The sequence below is a fragment of the Somniosus microcephalus genome, chromosome 3 (genome assembly GCF_052327205.1).
Source record: "Somniosus microcephalus isolate GS21.2 chromosome 3, FLI_Smic_1.0, whole genome shotgun sequence".
NCBI lineage: Eukaryota > Metazoa > Chordata > Chondrichthyes > Squaliformes > Somniosidae > Somniosus > Somniosus microcephalus.
Window position 1 is genome coordinate 30504468 of NC_140989.1, and position 17579 is coordinate 30522046.

The following is a 17579-nucleotide window of genomic DNA, read 5'->3' on the forward strand; positions in this document are numbered from 1 at the left end:
GCTCCTGGCTACTTTGTTCCTAAACATACATTAGACACATAATATATCTCCAATTTAATTAGTTTTTTTAATATATCAGAACAGTGTGCTAGACAGTTCAAAGCAGGAGTAGTGGAGACTTGTTTTGTGTTGTGTGTGACCACATCCCCACTGCTATTACATTCTTTACACATGAGGATATCTTGTTCCTCTGAAACTCCAAATACAATGTCCTACACACCCAACCCAAGACTCTGCGCACAGGTTTCTACTCTAACTCCTTTTCCCAGGGCCTCTAGACACCGGTACTCCTTAGCTGTGGCTCAGTGGGTAGCACACTTGCCTCTGAGTCAGAAGGTTGTGGGTTCAAGTCGGACTTCTTGAGCACAAAAATCTAGGCTGACGCTCCAGTGCAGTGCTGAGGGAGTGCTGCACTGTCGGAAGTACCGTTTTTTGGATGAGACGTTAAACCGAGTCCCTGTCTGCTCTCTCAGGTGGACGTAAAAGATCCGATGGCACGATTTCAAAGAAGAGCAGGGGAGATATCCCCGGTGTCTTGGCCAATATTTATCCCTCAATCAACATAACAAAAACAGATTATCTGATCATTATCACATTGCTGTTTGTGGGAGCTTGCTGTGCGAAAATTGGCTGCCGCGTTTCCCACATTACAACAGTGACTCCACTTCAAAAAGTACTTTATTGGCTGTAAAGCGCTTTGGGACGTCTGGTGGTCGTGAAAGGCGCTATAGAAATGCAAGTCTTTCTTTCTTATCTTCCTCAGTCTTTCCTTACTTCCCACAATCTTGAGGTCTCTAAAAACCAAGCTTGGCATCGCCTAAGAACTGCTGTGCTAACCAGGCTAACTCTGTCTACGCCAAACGAACTCATCCCTAAAATTTGTCTCTGCTCCAGGTCCTTAGCGCAACACAGTGCTCCACTTTATCTAAATTTCTTTTCGGGATATGGATGACACTAGCAAGGCAGATTTATTGCCCATTCTTAGTTACCCTGAGGGCATTAAGGGTCAACCCTGTATTGTGGGACTGGAGTCACGTGCGGGTATCTCTTACCAGAAGGACAAGGGATTGGGATTAAACAGAGATTGCTCCTCCTGGAGTGTTTTATCATCACCCGCTCCTGTCTTGTGTTTCAGCACATCCATCTCCTTCAAGGCAGATCAGAGTGGCGAGAACGTGGAAATCGCGATCACATGGAGCAGTTGGGGTGAATAGTATAGATGCATTTAATAGGAAGCTAGATAAGCACATGAGGGAGAAATGAATAGAGGGTTAGATGAAGTAAGGTGGGAGGAGGTTTGTGTGGAGCATAAACGCCGGCATAGACCAGTTGGGCCGAATGGCCTGTTTCTGTGCTGTAAATTCTGTGTACTTCCCAATTGACCTCGCTTTCTCCCTCCTATTCTTTTTGCCCTTGGTGGCGTCCTTCACTCCAGCTTTGAGCCCGATACCTCAGGTTCTCCACTTAAACAAAGATAGGAAAACCAACAGTCAGGCACGGCCTCACGGTTGAATCTTGGGGTTCGTCGTGTAGGCAGCCTGCAGCACAAGAACTTGACGTCCTGGGACTGCGAAGGGAAAGGCTCCTCTCTTCCCGTCACGTTATGTGACGCTGCATGGGAAAGGCAGCGGCTTTTATACCGGCTGTTCAAACAGGAAGGGCTACTTCTCTCTGTCACAAAAGGAAATGATCAAATAAAAGAAATGGCTAGGAGTGCATCACAGTCTGCCGCTCAGTCTCGGAGGTTTGATGGTCATATAATGATGATCTGAGAGCCCCATCTGCCCCCTCAGGTGGAGGTAAAAGATCCCATGTCAACATTTCGAAGAAGAGCAGGGGAGGCATCATTGGTTGCCTGGCCAATATTTATCCCTTAACTAACATTACAGATTATCTGGTCATTATCACATTGCTGTTTGTGGGAGCTTGCTGTGTGCAATTTGGCTGCTGCGTTTCCTACATTACAACAGTGACTACACTTCAAAAGTACTTCATTGGCTGTAAAGTGCTTTGGGGCTGAGGTTGTGAGAGGCGCTATATAAATGCAGGCTCTTTCTTTCTTAACGAAGTCTTGCTTTGCTCCTTTGGTTTTCAATGCCATTAGAGCGTGCTGATTAAAATTAAAGCCAAGGACTTCCTGATATACCTATCAATTCGTCCAATAAAAGGCGACGAGTTAGGAACGTAACTAAAGGTTTTTATTGACTAAATAACAGAGCCCACCCTCGTGGGTGATCGGGTCCAACAAGGAGGAATACCAGCCAGTCGACTACCTTTATACCTGGGCAGGTAGGTGGAGCCATGGGCGGAGTCGGAGGTGGTCAGCCCAGGTATAACAGCGCGACAAGAGGCGACCTCGTATCGTGATACAACGGTGATAACAATACAACAGTGATAACTATAGTGTAACGATAAAGTGGTTTACCACATTCACCCCTTGTTTAGATTTGAGTCCGGCGGGGTGAAGTGTACTACCAGTTCTGGTATGTCAGTCTGTCCGGAGGCCTCGTAAGCCTCTCCGATCGTCGCAGCGGCGGTGCTGCATTATCCGGTGTTAGTGCTGGTGTCTGCGTGGTCGGCGAAGGCTCGTGGGGTTCCGGCATGCCGTCTACCTGGGCTGGAATTGGGGGGGTGGTGGGGGGGGGGTAAAGGTGGTGTCTCCGGAGTGCCCGAGGGTGCGAGGTCTCGTAAGGAGACAGTGTCCTCCCGCCCGTCTGGGTAAGCCACGTAGGCGTACTGGGGGTTGGCGTGCAGGAGGTTCACCCTTTCGACCAGGGGGTCTGTTTTATGGGCCCTCACGTGCTTTCGCAGCAAGACGGGCCCCGGAGAGGTCAGCCAGGTTGGTAGAGTGGTTCCCGTAGTCGACTTCCTGGGGAAAACAAACATTCGTTCATGGGGGGTGGCGTTAACGGCAGTGCAAAGTAGTGACCGGATGGAGTGCAGCGCTGTCGGGAGGACTTCCTGCCAGCGGGAGGTTGGGAGGCCCTTAGACTTTAAGGCTAAGAGGACGGCCTTCCATACCGTCGCGTTCTCTCTTTCCACCTGGCCGTTCCCTTGGGGGTTGTAGCTGGTGGTCCTACTTGCTGCAATACCTCTCGCTAGTAGGAACTGACGGAGTTCCTCGCTCATGAAAGAGGAGCCCCGGTCACTATGTATATAGTTTGGGAACCCGAACAAGGCGAAGAGGTCGTTCAGGCATTTAATGACCGTGGTACTGGTCATGTCTGGGCAGGGGAAGGCAAAGGGGAAACGGGAGTACTCATCAACAATGTTGAGGAAGTACACATTACGGTCAGAGGACGGGAGGGGCCCCTTAAAGTCGATGCTCAGGCGCTCGAAGGGGCGGGTGGCCTTGATCAGGCTTGCTCTGTCCGGCCTAAAGAAGTGCGGTTTGCACTCGGCGCAGGTCTGGCAGTTCCTGGTTATGGTCCTGACCTCCTCGATGGAGTAGGGCAGGTTGCGGGCCTTAATGAAGTGGTAAAGTCTGGTGACCCCGGGGTGGCAGAGGTCGTTGTGGAGGGTCTGAAGTCTATCACTTTGCGCGCTGGCGCATGTAATTCGTGACAGAGCATCGGGGGGTTCGTTCAGCTTACCTGGCCGGTACAAGATATCATAATCGTAGGTGGAGAGCTCGATTCTCCACCTCAAGATCTTGTCATTCTTGATTTTGCCCCTCAGCTTGTTATTAAACATAAAAGCGACCGAACGTTGGTCGGTAAGGAGGGTAAATCGTTTGCCTGCCAGGTAGTGCCTCCAGCGTCGTACCGCCTCCACAATCGCCTGGGCCTCCTTCTCGACCGACGAGTGTCGGATCTCAGGGCCCTGTAGGGTCCTTGAGAAGAAGGCCACCGGTCTCCCCTCCTGGTTAAGGGTGGCGGCTAGGGCGAAGTCGGATGCATCGCTCTCGACTTGGAAGGGGATGGACTCATCCACTGCGTGCATAGTGGCCTTGGCAATGTCTCCCTTAATGAGGGAGAAGGCTGCGCACGCTTCCTCCGTAAGGGGGAAGGATGTGGACTTCATGAGGGGTCTGGCTTTGTCCGCATAATTGGGCACCCATTGGGCATAGTAGGCGAAGAGCCCCAGGGTTCTCTTAAGTGCCTTAGGGCAGTGGGGGAGGGGTAGCTCCATGAGGGGGCGCATTCTTTCGGGGTCGGGGCCGATGAGTCCGTTCTCTACTACACAGCCAAGGATGGCAAGGCGCGAGGTGTTAAACACACATTTCTCCTTATTGTAGGTGAGGTTCAGCCGTTGGGCTGTACGGAGGAATTTCTCCAGATTCACGTCGTGGTCCTGCCGGTCGCGGCCGCAGATGGTGACGTTATCTAGGTAGGGGAATGTGGCCTGCAGTCCGTTCTGGTCAACCATCCGGTCCATCTCCCTTTGGAAGACCGAGACCCCGTTGGTGACACCGAAGGGGACCCTAAGGAAGTGGTATAGGCGCCCATTCGCCTCGAAGGCGGTGTACTGGCGGTCCTCGGGGTGGATAGGGAGTTGGTGGTAGGCCGACTTAAGGTCGATGGTCGAGAATATGCGGTATTGTGCAATCTGATTGACCATGTCAGATATGCGGGGAAGGGGGTATGCGTCCAGCTGGGTGTATCTGTTTATGGTCTGGCTGTAGTCGATGACCAGGCGATTTTTATCGCCGGTCTTAACGACCACGACCTGGGCACGCCAGGGGCTGTTGCTCCCCTCGATGATGCCCTCCTTCAGGAGACACTGCACCTCAGAGCAAATGAAAGCTCTGTCCCCAGCGCTGTACCGCCTGCTCTTGGTAGCGACGGGTTTGCAGTCGGGGGTGAGGTTAGCGAACAGGGAAGGTGGCGGCACCTTGAGGGTGGATAGGCTGCAGGTGTTACGCGGTGGGCGGTTTAACCTTCGCTGGTTGTCGACTGTGAGTGGGGGGAGGGGTCCACCGTATGCTAGGGTTACACTTTGGAGGTGGGATTGGAAGTCCAGCCCTAGTAGGACGGCAGCGCAGAGCTGGGGGAGGACGAGGAGTTTAAAGTTTTTATACTCTGTACCCTTAACCGACAAGGTCACAGCACAGTAGCCGCTAATGTCCGTGGCGTGGGACCTCGATGCCATCGAGATTCGGTTGCGCGTTGGCAGGACAGGGAGGGAGTAGTGGCTCACCGTGTCTGGGTGGATGAAGCTCTCCGTGCTTCCGCTGTCGAACAGGCAGGTCGTGGCGTGGCCGTTTACTTTGATGTCCATCATCGACTTGGACAGGTGGTGTGGGCGGGCTTGATCCAGAGTGACGGAGGCTAGCGTGTAGGTAAGCGAGTCGTTGTCGTCTGCGGGCGAGGCGGTCGTCGGGTCCGGGGGCCCGGTGGCAGTCGGGCGTGGTGGGTAAAATGGCGTCTCCCACGAGGTAGGACAAAATGGCGGAGAAGATGGCTGCCCCCATAACTCACATGAGGCACTATTGGGGTCGGTTGCCTTGATCAAAGATGGCCGCCCCCATGACTCACGTGTGGGGATACTGGCCTCAGTTGCCGTGAAAGAAGATGGCCGCCCCCACAGTTCGCATGAGGCACTGCTGGCCTCTGAAGATCCGCTCCTGCAGGCCTTAGAGAAATGGCCTTTCTTCCTGCAGGTTGTGCAGGTAGAGTTCCTGGCTGGGCAGCGCGACCTCGGGTGCTTCTCCTGGCCGCAAAAGAAGCAGCCGGCGGCCCGATCGCGGGTGCCCGATGTCGGAGCCGGTACCGGGGGTGGCGGGCCCGGTCGGGTCCGGGACGCCGACGCTGAGGTAGGTCCCGGGGGCGGCGCTGCGAAGGGTATTGCGGTAGGGGTTGGGCCCGAGTCCCAGGGTCGTGAGCAGTACCTGGAAAACGCCTCCTGGTCCTGATGGGCCACCTCCAGGGAGAGAGCGAGGGCTTCAGCTTTGTCCAGGTCGAGGTCTTTAGCTTCAAGCAGTCTTTGCCGTGAGTAGTCGGACCGTAGGCCTTTCACAAAGGCATCGCGGATATTATCTTCCGTATTTTCAACAGCCGTCACCGCTTTAAAGTCACAGTTCCTGCCGAGTGCTCTTAGCGCCCGTAAAAATTCAGCTACAGACTCTCCTGGCTGTTGCGGGCGGGATCTTAGGAGGTGCCTGGTGTACATGTAATTTACCGGGCTGCGGTACTGCTGTTTCAGTAGGTTGATAGCGGCCTCGTACGTAGTCGTGTCCTGTATGAGTGCGTATACTCTCGGGCTCGCTTGGGCGTTCAGAAGTCTTAGTTTGGATCTCTGCGGGGCGCCGGATTCTTCCAGGTAGGATTCGAAGCAGTCCAGCCAGTGTTTGAAGTTGAGGGCTGCGTTTGCTGCCTGTGGGTTTAGATCCAGGTACGGTGGTTTGAGGGCTTGCAGCCAAGCCGGCTGGTGTGGCTGTGCTTCTGGGAGGGCTTCTGGCTGGCCAGTAGTAGACATCTTTAAAATTTAGTCAATAAAATTGATATACCTATCAATTCGTCCAATAAAAGGCGACGAGTTAGGAACGTAACTAAAGGTTTTTATTGACTAAATAACAGAGCCCACCCTCGTGGGTGATCGGGTCCAACAAGGAGGAATACCAGCCAGTCGACTACCTTTATACCTGGGCAGGTAGGTGGAGCCATGGGCGGAGTCGGAGGTGGTCAGCCCAGGTATAACAGCGCGACAAGAGGCGACCTCGTATCGTGATACAACGGTGATAACAATACAACAGTGATAACTATAGTGTAACGATAAAGTGGTTTACCACACTTCCACTTGCCTTTCATCCCCTGAATCTCACCGGCTGACCCGGCTGGGGAACCCGCAAGCTACTTTCTCCCTTCATGGTCGATCAGGGTCCGAGTCCCAGATGAGATAAAGCCCATACATGGGGGATGCGATGATCAAACATCTATTTCAGTGTGAAATCAACCAGCTTTGAAGAACAGGAAAAGAATATTCTTCGTTACTTATGCCTGTTTTTTTGTGTGGTAAAGTAACTTAATCTGAGGAGGTACCTGGATGAATGAATCCAGACATGTTCTTAGCACAGCTTAGGAGGCAAATGCCCTCGCTTCTTTTGTGAACAAGCCATTTCCATGTAATGTCACACTCCAGGGGCCAGCTCAGCTCTTGGGTTCTTGTGGGTTCTTCCCTTTTTAAAAAATATAAAAAAACACCCGTTTCATCTGCACTAATTTTGGGGCTCTTTTCTCTAGAACTGAGGGTGAAGGGTGACCTGATAGAGGTCTTTAATATTATGGAAGGTATTTGATATGGTAGACGTAGAAAAAATGTTTCCACTTGTGAGGGAGACCAGAACTAGGGGCCATTAATATAAGATTAGTCACTAATAAACCCAAAAAGCAATTCAAGAGAAACTTTTTTACCCAGAGAGTGGTGAGAATGTGGAACTCGTTAGCACATGGAGTAGTTGAGGCAAATAGCCTAGATGCATTTAAGGGGAGGCTAGATAAACATATGAGGGAGAAAGCAATAGAGGGTTATGCTGATAGAGTTAGATTAAATGTGGTGGGAGGAGGCTCGTGTGGAGCATAAACACCAGCATAGACCAGCTGGGCCGAATGGCCTGTTTCTGTGCTGTAAATACGATGCAATTCTATGTAACATCAAAAAATTTAAGGTTGAGACCCCTCCACCCCCATACATCTTAAAGGGGAAGGGTAGTCTAGACGGACTACTTTTTGTTCAAAGTGCTCTGCATTTTTAATAAAGTAAAAATAATAGACAAACCAAAAAAATTTTGTCGACATGTTTGGGTCAGTTCTCTAACCCTGCAAGACCACTGCAGTGATAACACTGACAGGAACGTCCCAATATGACCAGAAGAGGCTTCACAGCAAACAGGGTACTTTCTAAATGGCGAAAAGCCATAAACAGTGGAGGTCCAAAGAGACTTGGGGTACATAGATCATTAAAATGTCATGAACAGGTACAGAAAATAATCAAAAAGGCTAATGGAATGCTGGCCTTTATAAAGGACTAGAACACAAGGGGGTAGAAGTTATGCTACAGCTGTACAAAGCCATAGTTAGGCCACACCTGGAGTACTGTGAGCAGTTCTGGGCACCAAACCTTAGGAAGGATATATTGGCCTTGGAGGGAGTGCAGCGTAGATTCACTAGAATGATACCTGGACTCTAAGAGTTAAATTATGAGGAGAGATTACACAAATTAGGGTTGTATTCCCTAGAATTTAGAAAGTTAAGAGGTGATTTGATCGACATTTTTAAGATATTAAGGGGAACAGATAGGGTAGAGAGAGAGAAACTATTTTCGCTGGTTGGGGAGTCTAGGACTAGGGGGCATAGTCTAAAAATTAGAGCCAGACCTTTCAGGAGTGAAATTAGGAAACACTTCTACACACACAGGGTGGTAGAAGTCTGGAACTCTCTTCTGCAAACGGCAATTGATGCTAGATCAATTGTTAATTTTAAATCGGAGATTGGTAGCTTTTTGTTAACCAAAGGTATTAAGGGATATGGGGCAAAGGCGGGTACATGGAGTTAGGTCGCAGATCAGCCACGATCTCATTGAATGGCGGAACAGGATCGTGGAGCTCAATGGCCTCCTCCGGTTACTATGTTCCGAAATGGCAGGGGCGGAGGGAGCGCAAACTTCAAAAACCAGCCAGGGAGCTAATCTGCAGTCATGTGACCCCACGACACCAGGCCCCAGGAAAGAGTTTCCGGGTCAGGCTCTCAGGCCAGCTGGAAGGTGCGACCCTGCTGTTTGCTGTGGAACCAAATCCAGGACATATGAGGAACAGGCCCCATCAGCGATGTCATTGGAGCGGCCTACCAACGTCAGAAGCCCAACTCCAGGAACTCCATGCTAATAACATTTTATGTCTGAGAATTTACTGCTCTGTGTATTATTTTACTGCATGAAATGGAAGAGAGCTGTCAACAAATGCATTACTTCCTCACCATACAAAAGCTGCACTTTGAAAGTCTACACCTGGTCTACATTCTCTGCTTCAAATCTTTGAGTTTCTTTTGATCTCACAGAATCATAGAATAGTACAGCACAGAAGGAGGCCATTCGGCCCATCGAGTCTGCGCCGGCTCTTCCGAAGAGCAATCCAGTCAGTCCCACTCCCCCTGCTCTTTCTCCATATCCCTGCAATTTTTTCTCCTTCAAGTATTCCACCACCCTATCAGGCAGTGCATTCAATACATCATTTTTAGCCTCCATTTCAGTTAAAATGTTGAGTTTTGAACTCATTAGCTGAGGGATGGGAAGTGGAATATTCTCCCACTTTTGTGTGCTCAGTGTCACCATTAAGTATTCCCTCTTGCCACCCTGCTCCAATAATACACCTCAACCCTAACGTCGGAAGAACATCTACCATCAATGTGGGTTTTTCATCTACCTCACCAGCCATCCGAAAGGTCTCCGTAAGTGACACTGCCAGCCCATCGCCAGTTCAGTCTGTGTGCCAAGTTCCTGGCAGAGTTTTATGCTACGGGTCCATGCCCACTACAGACGGGGTTGAAACCGCCCAAAGCAATTTCATCTGGGACCCTGCCCGCCAGCAGATACAGGGGACTTGGGTCCCCAAGGGTGAAAGGACAACCCACGTGCGAACCCGCAGCGCACCAGCCAGCTGCCACTTCATCGCTTGATTTCAATCTCTTGAAACTTGTGCAAACAATTGTTTTATCTTTAGCGCTCGCTCAGTGCTCTGACAAACAGCCTTACTCTTCATGACAGTGGAAGGACATCATCAGGTCCTCAACAGGGTTGATGAAACATGGGTGCTTTGTGCGATTTAACACTTGGCAATTGAGCAGTGCTGTTGCTGCGCTGCTCTGTACCATATAGATCAATGGCCAATGAATGACTCAACCAACCCAGGCTGGGCACTTCGCCATATAAGACAAGTCTGGTCGATAACAGTTACCATGCAATTAACCTTTCAAGCTGCCATCAATCTACTTAACAGCTTTGCAAATTCAAGAGCAAATACGTTTTGTAAGCCAAAAAAATGGTTGGGTTGGAATAGAAAGAAAGAAAGAAAAGAAAGGCTTGCATTCAATGCTCCCTCTATTTTTTTTTTCGTGCGCTGTCCCTTTAACTGGCTGCGCGGGCCATTCAAATTTTCGCGCATGCGCCGTTTCATCCTTGTAAAAGCTGGTGAGCGGCCTGTGCGGGACCTCCAGACCGCTGTGCAGCCGCGCAGCTTAGCGGGAACGTTGCTTGCATTTATATAACATCTATCACGACCTCAGGAAGTCCCAAAGCGCTTTCCAGCCAATGAAGTACTTTTGAAGTGGAGTCACTGTTGTAATGTAGGAAACGCGGCAGCCAATTTGCGCACAGCAAGCTCCCACGAACAGCAATGTGATAATGACCAGATAATCTGGTTTTTTTTTTTAAGTGATGTTGATTGAGGGTTAAATATTGGCCAGGACACCGGGGAAAACTCCCCTGCTCTTCTTCGAAATAGCGCCATGGGGTCTTTTACGTCCACCTGAGAGGGCTGTCGGGGACTTGGTTTAACGTCTCATCTGAAAGATGGCACCTCCGACAGCGCAGCATTCCCTCAGGACTGCACTGGAGTGTCAGCCTAGATTTTTGTGCTCAAGTCTCTGGAGTGGGACTTGAACCCACGACCTTCTGACCCAGAGGCGAGAGTGTGACCACTGAGCCACAGCTAACTTGGAGACAGTGAACTAGTATGCTTCTCTTCAGCTGGCTGCTTGAAGGCCCAATATCCCCTTCCCTGTAGTGGTGATCAGAGAATCTTGTGGCCTGGACTCTGCGAGGTTCTTTGCCCTCTCGTCTCTTCCCAATAAAGCAAGCGAGATATGGGAATTTGATGGAAGAGGAATCACGGCTCAGTGTCACATTTCGTTGGTGCATGATATCACACCAGCGATGTATTATCACTGCACCAAATGATACCATTGTGGCGGAGACCACATAGGGACAATAACACAATGTATAACCGACGCTGTTATATGTACCTAAACAAAATTCACTTTGTATAGCAATGTTGTGATATGTACATGCTGGGTTGGGTTATTGGTGCAGGGTCCCTTTAAGAGCGTCGGTAGCATGATGACGTCATGACGTCGGTTGCGTGATGACGTCATAGCCCCTGCATGGGGCTGAGCCCTTCAGACCTCGTGGAGAGAGATTAAAGTAAGACACGTTTTGTTTTGGCTTAAACAAAAGTCTCTGCCTGTTGTTTTCTGCCGATCCCAACATTGGTGACCCCGCTGCTCTTTTGGACGATTCCAAAGACCGCATCTGAAATGGCGACGAACACCGTTTCCATCAAATTACCCGAGTTTTGGGAACAACAGGCTGCCGCTTGGTTCGCCCAGGCCGAGGCTCAATTTGCAATCCGGGACATCACCGCGGACGACACGAGGTACTACGACGTCGTCTCTGCTCTCGGCAGCTCCACCGCGGCCAGAGTCGTGAACCTGCTCGAAAACCCCCCGGAGCTCAACAAATACAATACACTGAAGGCGCACCTCCTACAAACTTTCGGATTCACCGAAGCCGAACGCGCATGCCGGCTTCTCTCTCTACCCGAGCTTGGCGACTCCAAGCCCTCGGAGCTGATGGACCACATGCTGGCCCTCCTGGGCACACACAGGCCGTGCTTCCTCTTCAAGGAACTGTTCCTTCAACAGCTGCCAGGTCAGGTACGGTCGGCTTTAGCCAACTCTTCCACTGCCGATTTCCGCGACCTGGTCAAGGAGGCCGACAAATTTTTCTCCGCCGGGCAACAGTACTGCGCGGCCACGCGGAGCCCTGCCCCCACTGTTACAGCCCAACGGCGGCAACCCTCAAGCCTCTGCTTCTACCATGCGCAGTTCGGCCCCAAAGCCAGGAAGTGTCGGCCCCCGTGCAATTTTCCCCCGTCGAAACAAACTAAAGACCACTCGTCGGCTGCTATGGCTGTCGGCCGTTCAGGCAGTTTGTTGTTTATTACAGACACCGACTCTGGGCGTCATTTCGTTTGCGACAGGGGCGCCCAGGTGAGCGTCCTGCCCGTGTCAGCCATAGACATTCAAGGGGGGAACCACGGCCCCGTCCTCGAAGCCGCCAACGGCAGTTCCATCCGCACCTTCGGGAAACGGAACGTGGCGCTTTGTTTTGGCGGGCAGCGGTTCACCTGGGACTTTGTCACAGCAGAAGTGTCCACCCCCCTTCTCGGCGCTGACTTCCTCTACGCCAATGGCCTTTTGGTGGGCATCAAGAACCGACGTCTCATCAACGCGGAAACCTTCAGCTCGCTCCCATGTTCCCTCAGCGGGTCCAGCACGACGCAGTTGTCCAGCGCACTCTCGGCCTCCGATGAGTTTTCCCGCCTCCTCGCCCAGTTCCCGGACCTCACGAAGCCCACGTTCTCGTCCACCGCCACCAAACACGGGGTAGAACACCACATCTCGACCACCGGTCCGCCCGTCTACGCCCGCGCTCAGCGCCTCGACCCGGGGAAGCTCACCATCGCCAAAGCCGAGTTCGACACCATGGAGCGCCTCGGCATCATCCGCCAGTTGAACAGTCCGTGGGCTTCGCCCCTCCATATCACCCCGAAACCAGGCGGCGGGTGGTGCCCGTGCGGAGATTACCGGCGCCTCAACGACGCGACGACCCCCGACCGCTATCCGATTCCACACATCCAGGATTTTTCCGCCCACCTGGCCGGGAAAGTGGTATTCTCGAAAGTGGACCTCGTCCGGGATTATCACCAGGTCCCTGTCCGGCCGCAGGACGTCCCGAAAACCGCGGTGATCACCCCGTTCGAGCTATTCGAATTTCTCCGCATGCCATTCGGCCTCAAAAACGCCGCACAGGCTTTTCAACACCTAATGGACACCGTGTTACGGGACCTGACATTCCTGTTCGTATACCTGGACGACATCCTCATCGCCAGCGCCTCCAGGACGGAGCATGTGTCCCACCTCCGGACTCTCTTCAAACGACTCAGCCAACACGGCCTAATCGTCAACCCGGCCAAGTGCCAGTTCGGGCTGTCCTCAATCAACTTTCTCGGGCACCGCATCACGAAGGACGGGGCGGTACCACTGCCATCGAAAGTGGAGGCCATGATGGACTTCCCGCGACCCCTCACCGTGAAGGCCCTGCAGGAGTTTTTGGGCATGGTGAACTTTTACCATTGTTTCGTCCCCCGAGCAGCCCAGCTTATGCGGCCCCTTTACGAGGCCCTCAAAGGCAAGCCCGACAAACTCGCCGTCGACTGGTCCGATGAGATGGCCAGTTCTTTCATGGACACGAGAAGGGCCCTGGCTAACACGACCATGCTGGCGCATCCGTTACCTGATGCGCCGATCGCTCTCACCACCGACGCCTTGGACTATGCGGTCGGCGCAGTCCACGAACAGTGGGTCAACGGCACCTGGCAGCCGCTCGCCTTCTTCAGCCGGCAGCTCCGCCCCAACGAGCGGAAGTACAGCACCTTTGATCGCGAGCTTCTCGGCCTCTACCTCGCCGTCCGACACTTCCGTTTCCTGCTGGAGGCCCGCCCGTTCACGGCGTTCGTGGACCACAAGCCGTTGACCTTCGCCATGGCCAAAACCTCCGAGCTGTGGTCGACCCGTCAGCAACGCCAGTTGGCCTTCATCTCGGAATTTACAATGGACATCCAGCATGTGGCTGGGAAAGACAACCCCGTCGCCGACTGCCTCTCCCGAGCCGTCGCCAGCGCCGTACACCTCGGCATCGACTACACCCGCATGGTGGCTGACCAGGCCTCCGACCCGGACGTCCAGGCCTACAGGACGGCTGTCATGGGCCTTCAGTTAGCGGACGTCGTGTTTGACGCTGCCGGCACCACACTCCTGTGCGACGTCTCCGTTGGGCAGCCACGTCCCGTCGTGCCCGAAGGGTGGAGACGGCAAGTTTTCGACGCCGTCCATAATCTTTCCCACCCAGGCAGGAAACTGTCACAGAAGCTGGTGGCGGCTAAGTTTGTCTGGCACGGGCTCAGGAAAGACATTCGCAACTGGGCCAGCACCTGCGTGGTATGCCAACGCTCGAAAGTACATCGCCATACCGTTGGCGCCTTTCACGGTGCCCGAGAGGCGGTTCGACCATGTTAACGTGGACCTGGTGGGGCCCCTGTCGCCCTCCCGCGGGTTCACCCACCTCCTCACAATGGTCGACAGAACCACCCGATGGCCGGAAGCCGTCCCGCTGTCTTCAACGACGGCCGCCGATGTGGCTCAGGCGTTCATCAGCACTTGGGTCACCCGGTTCGGCGCCCCATCTGACATTTCCTCCGACCGGGGGCCCCAGTTCACGTCAGAGCTCTGGAATGCTGTCACCCGAGGCCTCGGGTTGAGACTCCACCGCACCACCACATATCACCCTCAGGCTAATGGGCTGTGCAAACGGTTTCATTGCTCCATGAAGGCCGCGCTCCGGGCCAGCCTCCGGGACGACAGCTGGATCGACAGACTCCCGTGGGTCATGCTGGGACTCAGGACCGCTCCCAAGGAGGACCTCCAGTCCTCGTCCGCCGAGCTCGTCTACGGACAGCCGCTACGGGTTCCCGGGGATTTCGTCCCCAACGCAACGGAACCTTGGTCCGCAGCCCGTCAGCGGTCCGACCTTCTGGACAACGCCAAGGTTTTCGCGCCGGTGACCACGTCGCAGCATGGCCTCCCGCAGTCCCACGTTCCGCTCTACCTTCGTGCGGCGGAGTACGTTTTCGTCCGCCACGACGCCCACCGGGGACCTCTTCAGCCACCCTACGAGGGACCATTCCGCGTCCTGGAAACCGATGACAAGACCTTCGTAGTGGATGTCAGCGGTAAGCCGGACTACAATTCTTAAGCCGGCCCACCTGGACCTGGACCGACCCGTTGAGTTGGCACAGCCCCCGAGGCAGGGCCGACCTCCAGTTTCCGCACCCTCAGTCCACCACCGAGCGCCCGAGGTCCCTCCGACGAACCCCCCGGTGCCCGCCCCGGAACTGAGGAGCCGTTCTGGCCGTGTGATCCGGCCCCCCCAACGACTGACATTGCCAGTGCTAGTGAATTCTGGGGGGACGTGTGCGGCGGAGACCACATAGGGACAATAACACAATGTATAACCAATGCTGTTATATGTACCTAAATACAATTCACTTTGTATAGCAATGTTGTGATATGTACATGCTGGGTTGGGTTATTGGTGCAGGGTTCCTTTAAGAGCGTCGGTAGCGTGATGACGTCATGACGTCGGTTGCGTGATGATGTCATAGTCCCTGCACGGGGCTGAGCCCTTCAGACCTCGTGGAGAGAGATTAAAGTAAGACACGTTTTGTTTTGGCTTCAACAAAAGTCTCTGCCTGTTGTTTTCTACCGATCCCAACACCATCCTGTTACCGCATCGTGTGACCACAGTTATGGTGTCACTGCATCAAGCGACACTTGGCGCTTTGTTACTGCCGCAAGATGTGTTACCACAGCAAATGGCATTAACCGGCTGTTATTGGAACAACTGATCCGAGCGCTGCTCGCACTGCACCAAGTGACACCGGCACTTGGGGTAGATGTCAAAGCAGAAGGCAGGCGCCGGAGGAGGGGTAGGAAGAAAGAAAGGAAGGAATATTTCTGGGTGAGTGACCCTTGAATACGCTTGTGCAATTCCCCACCCCCTCGTTGTTTCCTTTCAGTGCCCTCTGAAGAGATCACTTTGCCCTGTTTCTCAGTCAGAAGGAGTTGGGGGTACTGAGCCTATCGAAGGGGGAAGTTCAAAGGAATCAAAACTGGGAAAAGAGAAGTTGTGTGCATGAAGTAAAAGGTATAGGGATAGCGTCCACCTCTGTGTTAGAATTGTTCTTGTGTAAACTTCATCTCTCCTCACCCAAATAGATGAAATTGGAGTCAACGGAGCCGGAGGCCTCGAATCAGAAGGATACTTTGCGTAGATTGTAATTCCTCCACTTTTGGAATCGATTCCTTGACTTCCTTCCAGGAATGCTCCTCGCCCGCCAGCATGTCAGCATCCTGCACAGAACAAGAAGTTAAGTTTACTCCTTTGCCCATCTGCCTCCATGTATTTCTCTGCCATCGCCCCCCACCCCGCCCCACCCCCCACTCTCGTTACCTGGAATCAGTAAGAGTTATTGATTGCTCTCCAATTTTTCCAATTCCCCGTCCCCCTTCCTGCTCAGCCTCACGTCAACAAGAAAAAACAGGGTTTATTTCTGACAGCAACAGACTATCGAATCACCTCAGGAGCCTCGGCACTGCTGCATAAACAGGTGTTGGTGGAGCAAATTGTTCTGTAAGCCTACCTACATCTGGCATTGGTGCTGAGGAAGCGTTTTTCTTAAGATTACTTTTTTAAATTATTTCTTAAGATTATTAAACATGTCATGCTCTTGACTGCGATACTTTCTACCTATTGGCTACACCTGTCGTCTGATTGTTTTAACAGCCACAGCCTTTCTTATGTTACAACAGTACTTCAAAAGTACTTAATTGTCTGTAAAGTGCTTTGGGACATCCTGAAAGGCACTATATAAACAATCTATCCATCAAACAATCTATCTATCTGCCAGTAGCTGAGGGATAAATGTTAGCCAGGACACTGGGGATAATGCCTCTGTTCCCTTTGAAATAGTGCTGTGGGATCTTTTACATCCACCTGAGAGGGGCAGAGAGGACCTCGGTTTAACGTCTCATCCGAAAAACGGCACCCCCAACAGTGCAGCGCTCCCTCAGCACTGCGCTGGGAGAGTTAACCTAGATTTTTGTGCTCAAGTCCCTGGAGTGGGACTTAAACTCACAACCTCCATGACCCAGAGGCGAGCATGCTGTCCACTGAGCCACGGCTGTAGTTGCCTCCTGAGCTGTGCTCTGTGCCTGGAAGGTGTCTATGGTGCTAAAAGGTTGAGTGCGGTAGCAACCTTCCCTGCTACTGGTCATGGGACAAGTAAAATCAGGTAGGCTTGCCCCCCCCCTCACTGATCACCAGCCAATGATACCAGGTGTAGAGCGCCAGTGTGGAAGTGGACAGGATGCACTCCATGGTTGAGCAGCCTGCAGACAATCACAGTCTAAGCTCACAGGAAGAGTGGCCACATTGGCAAGGTACTGGGCATCTGCCAACACCCGCGGAGCCATACCCCACACACGTGATGGTACCTTCGGGAGGAAGAGGGCGAAATCTGAGGAAGGAGATGGAAAGGGAGGAGGAAGAAAGAGAGAGACACACACAGTCACATATTAAGTCACAGGGTCATTGGGCGAAAAATTGATCACGCCCCCTTTGGGGCGCTAACTTCACCGGGGCGCTACAATTAGCACCCCCACGACCGAAATTGAGCGGTTGCACCCCAAGAGGGAAGCGGGGTGCTACTAGAAGCGCCCCGCCTCCCTCCTGGGGCGCTCAGAGGGAATATTGCGGCGCTACGTGCAGGCCTGTCTCCCCTTCTTAAAGGGGAGGGGCCTTGCGCAGCGCAACCCGGGGCCCAGCTGGGCCCCCGGGGATCGGGAGTGCCAGCAAAAGAGCCCGAGACTCAAGAGAAGTGGCGGGCTCCTGGAGCACAGCCGGCACTCCGCGAGGGGGCGGGTAAGGAGGCCGGGGACGGGAGCGGAGGCAGGTGCTGGCAGGCGGCC

The 17579-nt window shown here is 53.0% G+C and overlaps 1 protein-coding gene across 2 annotated transcripts in view; it reads right to left on the reverse strand.

Annotated features, from left to right (window-relative positions):
- Window positions 1–17579, reverse strand: part of smyd3 (SET and MYND domain containing 3) — a 1021495-nt gene that overhangs the window by 81555 nt on the left and 922361 nt on the right. For both annotated transcript variants that reach the window (XM_085979790.1, XM_085979791.1), the window contains one exon: window positions 15875–15962. In XM_085979790.1, coding sequence (XP_085835916.1) covers window positions 15875–15962 — 88 coding nt within the window. The remainder of the gene's footprint in view (window positions 1–15874; window positions 15963–17579) is intronic.